Source organism: Netta rufina, assembly GCF_964035555.1.
Source record: "Netta rufina genome assembly, chromosome: 24".
NCBI classification, from domain to species: domain Eukaryota; kingdom Metazoa; phylum Chordata; class Aves; order Anseriformes; family Anatidae; genus Netta; species Netta rufina.
The window spans coordinates 6,107,618-6,121,331 of NC_140148.1; the positions used below are offsets into that span (position 1 = coordinate 6,107,618).

The window sequence follows — 13,714 nt, forward strand, 5'->3', positions numbered from 1 at the left end:
CTCTGAGCTGAAGTTCTACATTTTTGATTCCTGTGGAGGTTTAATCTAAGCAAATCCTCCACCAGCTCTTGTTCACTTTCCTCAATTCGATTAATTTTCCATTTGAAGGTGGATGCAAGAACAGGGAGGAAAATGAGGGAAGCAATGAAGCAGGAAGGCTAAGAGTGAAAACACTGGGGACAAGCTGGGGAAAAACTATTCTGCTGGCCTGCTTTCCAAATGCCTAACCAGGATTTGGGGCTAATGATGCCACATCATACTGCATCCATCTGCACTGCGATGATGTGCCACTGTTGGGACTCAGGGAGGGTGAGGCACCCCAGGCCCTGAGCTTCCCGCCACCAGTTATAATAAGTGACAGGAACATTTCTGTGTTACCTGAAAGGATTCACAATACTCTGCCGCATAAAATCCTCTCTTGTGAGTGTGAGAGCCTTTTGGCAAAAGACATCTTTTCTCAGCAGGTTCGATAGTACCCAACATGTTTAGCAACTGCCATGGGTGAACCATAACCATGAAAAAAATGAGCCAGGGAAATGACCAAAGCTGAAATCCTTTTTGTGGCCAAAGCTATGGGAATTGTGGGTAATGCATGGAAAGTAATGCTGAAAAAATTGTCCTCTCTCCAACCAATTTGAAGTAAGGAGTAAAAATGGCTCTTAACCATGAAAACACCTCTCCATGGGCATCAGCACATAGATGAAAACCCTCTTATGGACCCATTGGAGGGACCTTGGTTTGTAAATGAAAGCTGGGACTTACCCTTTGCTCCTGGGTGGCCACAAAGGTCTGGAAGCCAGGGGCCACCCCGAACCCGAGCTCCTGGACAAACGGTGGCTCAGACTGGCTGTGGATCTGAACCTTGACTCCAGCCTCAAATGTCGTCTCCTCTGAAAGAAGAAGGCAGGAGGTTAAGCGGGATGGGGTGGGTGGGATGGTGTCCACTGGGAAGTTATATCTGGGAAATCTGCTCAAAAGCAAGAGGTAAGCAGCGGGGAGTGCTCCACCTGGCTGATCAGGTTTCTGAGCATGGAGGAGGGAAACCCAGCACCAAGAGATGCAGCACAGCTCGCTGCTGCAGCCACCATGGCTTTTCCCCATTGGGACCAAGAGCATCTGCTGGCTCCTGGTCCTCACACTGCTGCCCCTCCCAGGGGCTTGTCTGCCCCAGATCTCAGAGATCTGTGATTTCTCCAGCCTGATCCATACTCTCTAGAGAAAACAGGAGGCTACATCTACTTTCTCAATGATATTTAGTTTTAAAAAAAATGCATTCCCATGCACTTAACTTACAGATATAAACTTCTCCTTCCCTCAGAGTTCTTTCTAATGTCTGTAAGGTCTCTGTAACCAAAAGCAGGGGTGCACCCACCTCTGCTGCCCTGCAGTCTCATCTCCGGCACTGACACAGCCCGAGGCCACCTAGGGCATAACGTGGGCAATCAAGTAATGAAGAAAGTTTAAAATCCAAAGCTGCCCATGGCTTCAGCTACTGAAATTGCTTCAAGATGGACAAAGATACTTTGCAGCTCATGGGCTCAAACAAATCACCCAGTTAGGGGCTTCCTCACTTTGGCTGATGTGATGTTCCGCATCTTGAGACTCCCTTCCACTAAAACCAACTCAAAAGAGACTTTCTGAAGCTGAATTAATGGGATGCAAACCAGACCTGAGTGTGATATATGAGGACTTGGGCTTCTCTATCACCCAGGCATCTTCATGCAAAAGGGGTGCATAACATTTCTTTCTTCAGCTTTGCTGCCACAGTCTCACATCCAAACAAACTAAAGGGAGCACATGGGATTAAAGGGTAGGGGGCTCATTTGCAAAGGAAGTTGTTAACTATGCATAGTATGGCCTCAAAACATAGCTACCCACTAATATCAATCTATGCTTAGGGGCAGCAAAATACTACCTAAAGAACTTCTGTATAAAGATGAGTCACTCTTTATTTATTTTTTTTCTTGTTATTCCTTGGTATTTTTATAGAATTTTATTATGCATTTCAAATTTTAGCAGCACTATATTCAATCCAAAACACTGGCAGAAACCCAACACCAAGGAACGACAGCCACAGAACTGTTGCCCCAGGGCTGTACAAAGACGTGCAGAAGACACCAGGCCATGGGATGACATGGGCACAGGGGAAGCAAAGGGGAAGAAAAAAGTGGTAGCAGATAGCACGAAGCTCCCAAATCTCAGGACCCCACTGCTTAAAAGGAGGCAACTCTGCTGACTCATCAGGCAGTGAAGGAATCAGCCTTCCTCTCAAATGAGGATTTTCTTGGATCCTGCTCACTCGGTACGTCCCAAGGCAAACAAAGCCAGAGACTGCACTGGTGGGAATGGGCTTTGACATGGATTTGTCAGGATTGAGAGAGCACTCACAGTGCACAGATCTACCTCTTTGATAGCTAACCATTCTTCCAGGTGTAACACTCAGCAGCATAAAGCCATAGCCAAACAGATCAAGTGTTGGTCCAAGAAGGCTGGAGACCTCCGGAGACCCCCGAGCAGATGCACAGTCCTCCCCTTCATCCCCTCCTGTGCTATCAAACCCTCCCCCCTCCAAACACAAACCAAACCACATGTTTCATTCAGTTTTTGGGAGCAAACAACATTAAAAATGCTCCACTGTGCCACTGAGGCTGCTTTACACAGTGGCTACTTGAAGCTTCATGCTCTGTGCCCACAGTGACGTGTCCTGCGGTTGCTGGCACTTTGTCCTTTACATACTGAGCAGCTGGAGCAGGCTATTTAATATTTAACCTTTTAAAGCTCTGTTTTCCTACCTCCAAAAGAATTTAGAGATAAATAGGACTTATGAAAACTGTTTCCTCCCCAAGCGTCACGTACTTCTAAATCCCTGGGGTCCAGAGCTCAGCTCCAAGCACTTGGGGTCAGACATTTAACCAGGCAGAGAGGTTTTGATTTGCAACCCGCACTCTTAAGTACATGCTCCCATTGATTGATGCCTCTGGCACTCCCTAATCCATGTGCCCAGAGCATTGGTTCTGCAACATTCTGTACAAAGTAATCACGTATTTTTTCCTTATTGAGGCAAAAGTGTTTTTGGTAGCCAAACAGTGTTACGATTCGGGCATGGTAGTGTTGCTACTGAATGTCGTGGCACGTGGTGGATGTGCAGGCTGTACGTATTTCCTCTAAATCCCAAGTTAGTGGGACAACGGCAGAGAAAGTGAAGTTTTTTAGGGTTTTCCCTGCACAGAAGTGTCCTGGAACAAGGTTAGCATTGACCACCCTTGCTCCTGGCTTCCACTTTTGCTCAAAACCCAGTGACCATGACCTGAACTGACCCCTGCCACGCTCCTGTGATGGGGGTTATTGCAAACAACACAGCCCCGTTACTGGGACCCACCACAACAAAAACCTGGCGTAAATTGCCATTGCTGTTCTTGGCCATAGTTTGGCTCCTCTCCCTCCGTGAGCCATAGGATGGATGTTGGCATGACTGAACTCTCTATCTGCTCAAGGGGTCCCTCAACCCCCCATTGAGGGTCTCATCCCCACCAACACCTCCTCAGCGAGGGCTCCCCAAATGCTCCAGTGCTGGGCGTGAAGCCAGCATTCCCACAAAGCCATTGGAAATGCTGAGCGTCCCCATCCAACCTCACTGCTGCTGAGGCGAACGCATGCCAGAACCGTGCATTTTGAACCCTTTTCTAGCACCCACCTCCTGCTCCTCCAACTTAACGCCTGATCCCGTTATTTCCACGGGACACCCACTCGTGCCGACCCCACCCAGCTCCATCACTTTGCTGGGTGTTGATCCCTTTCCAACACTTCTGAGGTGATACCATATGCTTCCTTCACTAATTTTCACTAACTTGTTGGGCAACGGGAACTGTTTTGTTGAAACACTTTGGTCCGAAATTAATCTGCCCATTTCTGCACCTGCCTCACATTTCCCTGGGTCTGCCTTGACTTAATTCCATGGATTTCCCCAAGTGTTGTGCACTGCTCTGTCTTTCTCTGTGGGTAAACCACTCTGCATTCAGAAACATAAGCAAGCAAACAAGATACAGTCTGCAAATATCTTTAAGAAACTAAAAAGTGACAGACTTTGCAATTTTACATGGAAAACCCTGGCTTGCAACCATTGTAATCATGCACAAGGAGGAGAATGGATTTTCTACATCGTAGAAGGAACTCTGGTATTAAAACACACAGTTATTAATTTTCACAAATGATAATAACAAGAAGAGCAAAATAAACAGCATTTTTAGAAAGGCTGCCAAAAGCAAGGGAGCATTCTTTGTTTCTTTCTGCAAGAAACATGTAAGGATCAAACTATAAACACAAAACCAGCTTTGAAAAACTGCCACTTCTAATAAAAATTCATTTTCTACAAAATAGCTGTTTTCCACTAAGAAAGAAAAATTAAAAGCCCAACTGTACAAAAGCCTTTATATAAAATAGCATCCTTTAATAGAAAATAGCATCCTGTTGCATGTCTTCCTCCAGTGGTACCTCCTGGAGGCATGGGGCTGAGCGCCAGGCCAGGCTGTTGCTGTTGTTTCTTTAAGCCTATTTCTTGCAGACATCCATCAAGGGAGACAAAGTAACCCTGAAAACCCCTTGACTGGCTCAGATGCCAGAAAAACTTCAAAAATAAATTCAAGGCAATTGGGGTTTGGTTTGTACCTTATGTTTTTTAGACTAATTTTGTAATTTTGGGAAGCGCAACCCCATACCTTCATTCAATTTCCAATCCCTATTTTCAGAGACCAGAAGTTATAAATTAGTTTTTCAGAGCAGCCTACATTAGGAATGGAGTAAAGCATCCTTAATGATTGCATTTCTGAAGACGTTAATATATATTACTGTATACAGCACGGTATTTCCAAACAAATCCTAAGCTGCTCTTTTTGCTGAAGGATTACTGTAGTGTTAATTAAATTGGGGATTAATTCAGCATGTGCTTCAAGCTGGCTGCAGAGTATTGTATGTTGCAGATTGCACAGCTTTCTATTCCTGGCACAGTCTTCCCAGGATTTCATCAGGACTTTCTGCTCAGAGCACCGCTTGAAAACCTCAATAAAGCTCCAGCTGACTGCAGGCTTGGGTGCAGGCTGCAAAGTTCTTCTCCTTGAACATTCAAGGAGCTGCAATTAAAATAAGAAATGCTGCCAAAGGCATGGAGCTCCCCTTCTTCCCCTGCCTTATTATGTCCAAACCAATCCATTTTTCCCTGGCAATTAATATCTGAAACTGGGCTCAACACTAATTTCTGGGAACTGAAGATGCTCACAGACCAAGTCCTGAGTCGTTTAAAGATGGAGCAGTCACTGGCAGTGCTGCGGAAGCCAGTCCTGCTCGGGGAAAAACAAAGCAGATCCCACCTGCCTCAATCTGGTACATGGTTTCTCAGCTGGTTCATGCCATGGCTCTACTAGAAGGTGGCCTGGAGGTTTAATTTGGATAATAAGCCTTCTTCTGTGCTGAGCAGAAGTAACTGCAGAGCTAGGAGGCTTGGGTTCTCCTCAGACACTCCTCGTTCTTTGCTTCAGTTTTTCCCCATCTGTAAAATGGGTTCAATGTTGCTATTGAAGGTGGTGGGCTGGAAGATTCCCCAGTGCCTCTTCTACACTCTGTAATCTCAGGCAAATGCATAATATTCTCACGTTTTTCCTAGACAAATATTTATGGATAAAAACAAAAGAAAAAACAAAAGCCATGGAAAGATACCTATAGGAAAGCTGTACTCATGAAGCTAACAGGAAAAAAATATGCAATTATATAGAAACACATTTAACTACAGTGAAACCAGTTCCAATCCCCTGTGAGTGCTCTCCTTTCTGTGGAAGTGTTGTGTTTTGCTGCAGTTAAAGTTGCTTGGTAACAGGATTAAGTGAAGCTGAAATAAGAATATTTGCATCAGGTTCAGGGGGGGATGATAACATCCGCTTGACAGGCAATTGAGTTGACACAACTTTCCCACTAAAAACAATCTCTAACAATTTGTCCTGTGTATTTTACTATTCTGGGCTCTGCTTTGGCTGCTGTCTTGGGAGAAATCAGGGACAAGGAGTTTCCACAAGGATGAAAATGAGATGTCTGACACCAGCTCTGGCAGCTGCTGAGAACAAACCCCGCATCCTGCTCGGAAGTAGGGTCCCAGTGGGGCTGGGGCTGCACAGGGCATGCACAATCCCATCCCTCCCTTAAATGCTCACCTGTATTTAAGAGGGACAGAGGAAATTTGCAGGAGCGGCACAAGATGCTATGTGAGGGTGGCAGGCAGCTTCCCTCTACAAACCATTCCCCCAGCTGGGAAATCAGACCTTGCTGCTCTGAGGCTCTCCTGAGAACCTGCAGCAGGGACCTCGCCTTCTCCTCTGTGCTGAGGGCTGCACACTGAGATAGTCTTCTTGAATTATGTGTGCTGGGATGAGCTGTGGGGAGAAGAAGCATTTCCCAATGGAAATTTCCCTGCCTTCCTCTCATGGAGATAGGAAGTGATCTCAGATCCCTCAGACCTTGCACAGGAAGTGGAGCAGAGCTGGACGACCCAGGTAGACATGGCTCAGCACATCACTGATGATCTGAACGCTACTGGAAGCTTTGATGGAGACAGAGAGCATAAGAAGAACGGCACAGAAGCACCGTGCAACACGCTTCACTATGGCAAGTCAGCAGCGCTTTGTGCAGGAGGTTAAAAACCTATTCTGGGAAAAGGAAACCAAAAGCTCTACACCTGAAAGAGCTACCAGCATGAAAAGCTGACGGCTTGCACTGAAGGCAAGCGAGACAGCAGTATTAGCTGCAGAGCTGAATCAGTCCTTTCTTTTTATCTCTTGGGATACAGATGGGATATTTCAGTTATCAGATATAAAGCATTTCTCCTTTTTCTCCTTTTTTTTTTTTTTGGTGAAAGAATATGTTCAAAAAATTCATCTCCTTGCTTTTTAAAATCTCTTGGGGCTGCGACAGGGGCATGGAGGGCTCACAGTTCTCGATGGCTTTGCAAAAGGGCCAGGAGAGTCACTGCAATCCAGACAAACAGCACCACAAGATGACACCTCTTGTTTGTTGTTTCTCTTTGTTTCAATGAGAAACAGTTAAGGCATTTGCACAAAGAGAAGCAAAAATAACAGGCAGGAGAGAAAAGAAGAAAGGAAAGAGCTTTCTGCCCATGGAGCCTGCAAGAGGGCTGGCTCTGCACCTTGCATCCGGGCATGGCACTGGCAGTGAGCAGACTCCTTCAGCAGGCACTGCAGTGGGGTTTGATCACTGCCTGATTCCTACAGTGCAAACCAGGATAGGAATGTGTGCAGGCTATACACCCCAAAACACAAACTAGCGCTCCAGGGTACAAGGCAATGCTCTACCTAGCTGGCATCCAAAGCTTTCCTACCAGCAATTTGTCACTTAACCCCCTGCCAAACATTTCTTCGGGTGTCTTCTACTTCATTTTCTGGCCATGGTGCTGGCAGAGGCAGGACACGGCACCTCTGGGACTCCGGTCTCATCGACCTCCCCCACTGCTTGGAGGCGAGCCTGCAGCTGAGACTGATCCCTGTTCAATCCAATACAAGCTCTGCAAAGCGCAGCCGCGATTCATTACTCACCAAGTAACAGAAGGTGTTATAACAAACTACATTAAGCATATCATCTATTTTTAGTTAAGCATATTGCATTTGCATACTAAATCAGAGGGGCCATATGTCTCAACGTATATTATTAAAAAGCCTCTTACATAATAAACAGGGCAAACCGAGACCAGAGATGTTAAAGCAGTCTTGGTGGACGGTGAGGAGCCAGCAATGAATATTTAAGTTCCTTGCTTCTCTCCCTGTTAGGCTTAAGACTTTATTGTTAGTGTAGAAACAGGCATCTCACAACCTGTTTTACTGGTAGGGTCATGGCAGGGCAGGGAGGGTTGGTGCTGCCAGGTTATGCTGCTTTTATTATTTTATTTCTTTTACTTTTTTTGTGGGGAAGGAACAAAGATCCCCTCCCACCTCTGCATCCTATAGAAATTGTTCGTTGCAGGGAAGGGAGATCATGGGAGGAGGACAGCTGAAAAATGGGATGGGGTTCCCCAGGAGCAGGAGCTGAGATGCTGCCAGGAACATGAAGGAAGGAGAGGAGAAAAGGAGAAATAATTCCCTCTGGTCCCCATGCTGCCACCTGCATCCCGAGCTGGGGGTGCCTGCCCCCCGGGCTGCCCATCTGCTGGCTGTGCTTTGGCAAGCTGTTCCCACTGCAGGAACAGAAACAATTTTAAAAAATAATAAAAAAATAAAAATAATAAAGGACACATTACAAAGGCACAGAAGCAGTTCTTGCACATTCCTCCATCCCCCTCCAGGAGCCTCACCGCTTCCCCCAGAACATCTTGAAATATTAAACGGTCAAAAAGCTGCTGCTAATTTCAGCTCGTATGGGAGCCAGATGGAAGCAGATTTCTATGTGCCCTCAGCTGGGTCCTGGCTCTGCTTCTACCCCTTCATGGGAACATGGATGGACTGCCACTGGGGACACCGGCACACTTTGGAGCCCGGAAAGGGGCTATCTTTAGTGAGAGCTATTGTAGGACATGGTTTATTGAGCTGGAAGTTCTAAGAGGTGCCAGGGAGATCTTCCAGCCCTGAGAATCACTGGTCCATGGGAAGTGCCACTGCATCCCAACCCAGGTGGGTGACATGGGTGACACCTCTCTGGGAGTGTGGGTTCCACAGGAGCGCATGATAGTCCCAGAGCAGGACAGAAGAAGAAATAGGGAAATTGGGGTGCGTGTGAGCAAGGCACACCCTCAGCTGCAGTGAGGACCTACAAGGTCCATGCAGGCAGGGATAGGACGGTTGTCAGACAGAGCTGTGCCAGTCCAGCTCCTCTGCAGCAATAGCGCTGAATTTTCCATCCCAGGGGATGCTGCACAGCTCGCACGGCTCTGGCACCACAAATTGCTTCTACTGGTCCTTTATCCTGCAAGGATGAGATTTTCCTCTTAAGCTGAGCATGCACCACCCCAGCACCCACCTGATTCTCTCATTTTGCAGACACTCTGAAGAGTGATAACCTCTCACAACTGTTTATTTCCTGCTGGACCCTCTCTGGGAAGCCTGCAGTAAGAAACTCCCTGCAGGCACCAGGACTCTGCTGCCACATCCCTGCTCTGGGGCCAGTTTTATTCACTTTTGCATCCTTTTGGAGAGAAGCAATTTCTCAGTGCAGAGCCAGGAAGGGTGGGAAAGCTCTGAAGTTACAGTGCAATTAAATAAAATCACTGCTGGTGCAAGGACATTTGAAGACAGGCGCAGGCAGAGAGGTTTTCACTGCTTGGAGAAACCTTGACTCTGCGCCCTGCCTGCGCACACTGACATCACTGGTTATGTCTATTTAATTTGCATTGCCTATAAATGTCAGTGTTTTGAGCGATGTAATTTCAAAGCACTTTGGTGAACTCGGCGACTAAGTAAACACTTATTTTAATGGAAAAGGATGTGTATCAGATGTGTTCTTTGATTACAAAATGCCAGGAAAGAGCTACTCCATCAGCCAGAGTGGGGAAAAAATAACTAAAGCAAAGAAGTATTTCAGTTATATCAGCGAGGGAAATGCTTCTCCTGCTCACGCACTTTTTTGTGGTTTCAAAGTGTTGGCCAGATATACACAAAATCAATAGCTGACTTTTTTTGGAGGTGGTGGTGAGGAAGGAAACATAAAAAAAGAACCCCCAAATCCCTGCTCTAACGCAGGGAGTAAGCCTTGGTCTCATATCTAAAGCAATGCCTCAACCATTGGGGTATTTTATAGAGATTTAGGATTTTGCTTTTCAACCCAAAACTTGAATCCCAGTGGCACTCATCCATACATTTCCACAAGAAGTTTTGGTTGTTCCACATTTCCTTAGAAAATTCCCCACCGTGTAATTTTTACCCCTTGCAGCCAAATGGGTATTAAATCTCAACAGAAGAAAAACTCTGGGAGCCAGAATAAATTCATATTGCCTATTTGTTAGTTAATTTATCCCATCCTATTTTATAGATAGGGGTTTGTCAGTGCTGGGGTTCCCCACTTGCAAGATTTCTAACATATACTCACCCCGTGCATCATTCAGACACCAAAACCGAACACCTTGCTGACCAGAACAGATTTTTTCCTTATTTCTGTCCAGTCCAGGTTTGCCCCATCTGCAGCCCAAAGCATCGCTGCTTCTTTGCGACACCTGCACCTGTCCCCCCCCAAACCTCCATGCCTCCCACCAGTCCCCAGCCCTCTCCTCTTGCGCTGCTGCATATGGAGGGCTGCTATATAAAAATATTTGCATTGTCTTGTAGCGTGTGGCCCACAGCAAGGCTGGCGGGGCGCAGACAGATCTCATATGGCAGCAGGCAGGCTAATATTTTCCTCTGATAAAAATAACCTGTGAAAACTACATCTTGTACAGCTTAGGGGGACAGCCTACAGAGCTGCAAGGAATTTTGCTGGAAGGGGTGGAAAAAGATAAAATCAGTCAGTGCCGACCTGGAGATTTAAGAAGACTAACGGTGTGTTGATGTCAGAGTTTTTTTCTGAGCTTTTGCAAGGCAAGGTGAGAAAGAAGCAGCACAAGAGAGGGCAGGACGTGAAATAGAGCAGCTGGAGGGAGCACAAGACATAGCTGGACTGGCTGAGATTTTGGGGAGGGAGGTGAGTTTTGCAAGGCAGACAGAGCAAAGGGAATGCTCAGCTCCCTGCTTTTTGGCCACTTCAGAGTAGACCATGGTCACTAGGGTCCCTCCGCAGCCCCTGCGTTATTTTCCACCCCAGCTTTTGGCAGCTGCTTGACTTCTTTAGGTGAGAAATCTCTTTTTGATGGGTAACAGAGGGTTACTCCAGCTGCCAGAGCTTGGTCATGCTGTTCTTCACCCAAACCCACCTTCTCAGGTGCCAACACACACAAAGAAATGACATTTAAAAGCAAAGGTCTTGGTTGGTTAGGGTGATGGTTAGACTTGGGCAATGGTCTCAAAGCTCTTTTCCAGCCTAAATGATTCTGTGATTCTAAGAGAAGCTCGGTAGTGAAACCACATCAGAAATACCACCTTTGGTTCTGGTTGCAGAAGCCAGACCGATGGAGACGGGGAGAGGAGACACCAAAGCTGCTGGGCTGGGCTGAGGAGCGGGGAGCCCAGGAGCTGGGAGGAGGCCAACACAGCTTGGGCTGTGCATCGTCTGGCAAGACAGAGCCTAAACACGGATGTGAATCCTCTCTATAAATACAACACAGGCAAACACCAGAAGGGAGCAGAGCATTTCCATTGACAGGAAAATATTTGAAAAAAAAAAAATCCAAGCTGGATCAACTGACAGTGAATGCGTTTGATCTGGAAATCAAAAGAGCCAACTGGGCTCTGCAGCTCTGCAGAAGCAGCTCCTGCCTGCCTCAGGTTTTCAGGTGGTTTGCACCAATCCTGCTGGAGGTTTCATAACAAGTGGGTTGCCAAACTGTGGTCACTTGCAGATCAGCTCGGCAAAGCACCCTAAAAGCAGACAAAGAGCACCATGCCTCACAAAGGGCTTTCAGACTGTGGATCCATGGGCAGCTTCTTGTGGTGCATGTGTCCCTGTCCCTGCTTTGCTTGCAGGCTGATGGGCACCTCCCAGCTCCTTCCTCTCCATCACCCACAACCAGCATCTGCCTTGCACCGGTTTTTGGAAACCTCAGGCTGCTCCAAGAAGCTTTGGTTTGCCTTCAGTTGCCTACAAACCTCCCTGCACAACAGCCAAGGAGAAGCACCAGTGCCTTCAAACACTGCAGCTCCAAACAAGGCTGACTCTGTTACAGGGTCTGGAGGTAACATGCCCCCTTTGGAAGGTAATGACACCAGTAAATGATTCCTGCTTGCTGAAAACATCTCTGGACTGGAAGCAGACAACTCCCTGATGATGTTTAATGGTTAAAGGCTGGAGTTCTCCATCACCCTGACATGCACAACCGTTGCATAACCGTGCATCGCATGCAAGCCGTGCACAACCGTTTGCCCTCTGCACCCTCTTTCTCACCCAGAAAGCAAAACCAGAGGTAGCTGGGTGGTAGGAAAGACCATTGGATTTATGAAGATACAAAGAGGCTGCCTCCCATGCCCTCCTGTCATACCCGACCCCCAAATCTGCATCATAATGCCTTAGAGACCCCACCTCCAACCCCAAAGGGAAGATTTTGCCTCTGGAAACTTCAATTCTTGCCCCATAACGGGGTGCAGAAAGAGGGTCCCTGCACTCATGGGACCTGCTTGCCACCCTTACAGCACCAGCCCTGGGCTTGCATGGGCTACTGTGTGTCGACATCCCACCCTGAGGCAGCAAAATGGCCAAATCCAGCCCCCAGCACCTTGCTCTGCTCCGGTGCAACACCAAACCCATCTCCCTTGGCCGCAGTGGCATGGGTTGGAGCCAAGAGCTGGAGATGTGACAGATCCTGCTCTGACAACTTTGTGGCTTTCCTGAGTTCAGTACTAACTTGTATTGCTGTAGTAATACTTAATTATTGTTTTTACTATTGCAGTATTCATGGCAGCCCACAGAACATCCATACAGACAATCCTGTGAGGCCATTACTATCATTATAGAAATAAATATCTGTACTGAAGGCATTAAGATTAGACACTGAAGATAAATTGTTTCTGGCTCCTGGGACGGGGTATAACAAACCGCTGTGTATCGTCAAAATGTGTCAATTTTTCCCATGGGAACATGCTCAGATAAGAACTTGCAGCATGATAAATGCATCTCCATTGGGGTATCGCTGAAATAAACAGGATTTTTGCCATTTTTTCCCACAATTGCCTCCAATATTCCTCGTGCCAGGGTTACAGTGCAGAGCTGGTTTAGCTCTATATGCAAATTAGATTGAAGGAAGACCTGTGTGACCTGACTGCCTTGAAGGAAGAGGCTGCTGAAGTGATGGAGAAAGGTCTCCAGCTCCAGTGAAGCTAGAGATTACAGGGAGCAAACTGGGAGGATCTTCTGCCTACCTGTGGGGATCAACAGCCTGAGCTGAACTGGGACTTCATACATGTGCTGAAGCATCCCCACATAAATTAGCCTGGGGAGGATGCATAAGTAAAAGGCCAGCACATTGCACACAGCCCTGCGGGGCTCAGGACTACTAGAAAATTTGTTTCTTACCTGAAAGTGAGCTTTTGAAACAATGTGAGCAGTGCTGGTCCTTTCTCCTGGAACAAAGGGAACCAGATCACATGGAATAATGAAGCTGGTTCAGAACCCTTTTTCTCCAGGCTCCTGTGTGAATACATTGCCTTTCCTTTGCATTCCTGAGTGAATACGTTGCCTTTTTTCTTTTGCCTTTCCCAACGAAGAAATGCACTTCTGCCTTCAGCTAACCTGGGTACCTTTCAGGATCTATGCAGGGCTGTTTCACAGCAGAAACAGCTTTTCCATACATGCTTCCAAAGATGCCTTGTTTTGGTGTTGGAAAATCAATGAGAATTGCAGCCTGGCTTTGGGGCTCTTGCTAAAATGACTTACGTCTCGCATAAGCCACAGCAGCGCGATGCTCAGGGACAAGCGACACCATGAAATGCTCTGCATGTTTACCCAGCAAGCACATGGCACATGGCCGTTCCTGGGGGAATTGTTGCCTGGCTTTTCTCATGCTGACCTTGCACTGGAAGGAGACTTTTCCTTTCCTACATGTGCATTTGACAGAAGGCAATGGCAATTGCTTCCCTTCTCCGCTGTT

The 13,714-nt window shown here is 46.9% G+C and overlaps 1 protein-coding gene across 1 annotated transcript in view; it reads right to left on the minus strand.

Moving 5' to 3' along the window:
• Positions 1–13,714, minus strand: part of ASIC2 (acid sensing ion channel subunit 2) — a gene marked incomplete at its 3' end in the record, with an annotated part of 572,604 nt that overhangs the window by 17,391 nt on the left and 541,499 nt on the right. The window contains exon 3 of the mRNA XM_084300938.1: positions 763–890. Within this exon, the coding sequence (XP_084157064.1) occupies positions 763–890 (128 nt within the window). The remainder of the gene's footprint in view (positions 1–762; positions 891–13,714) is intronic.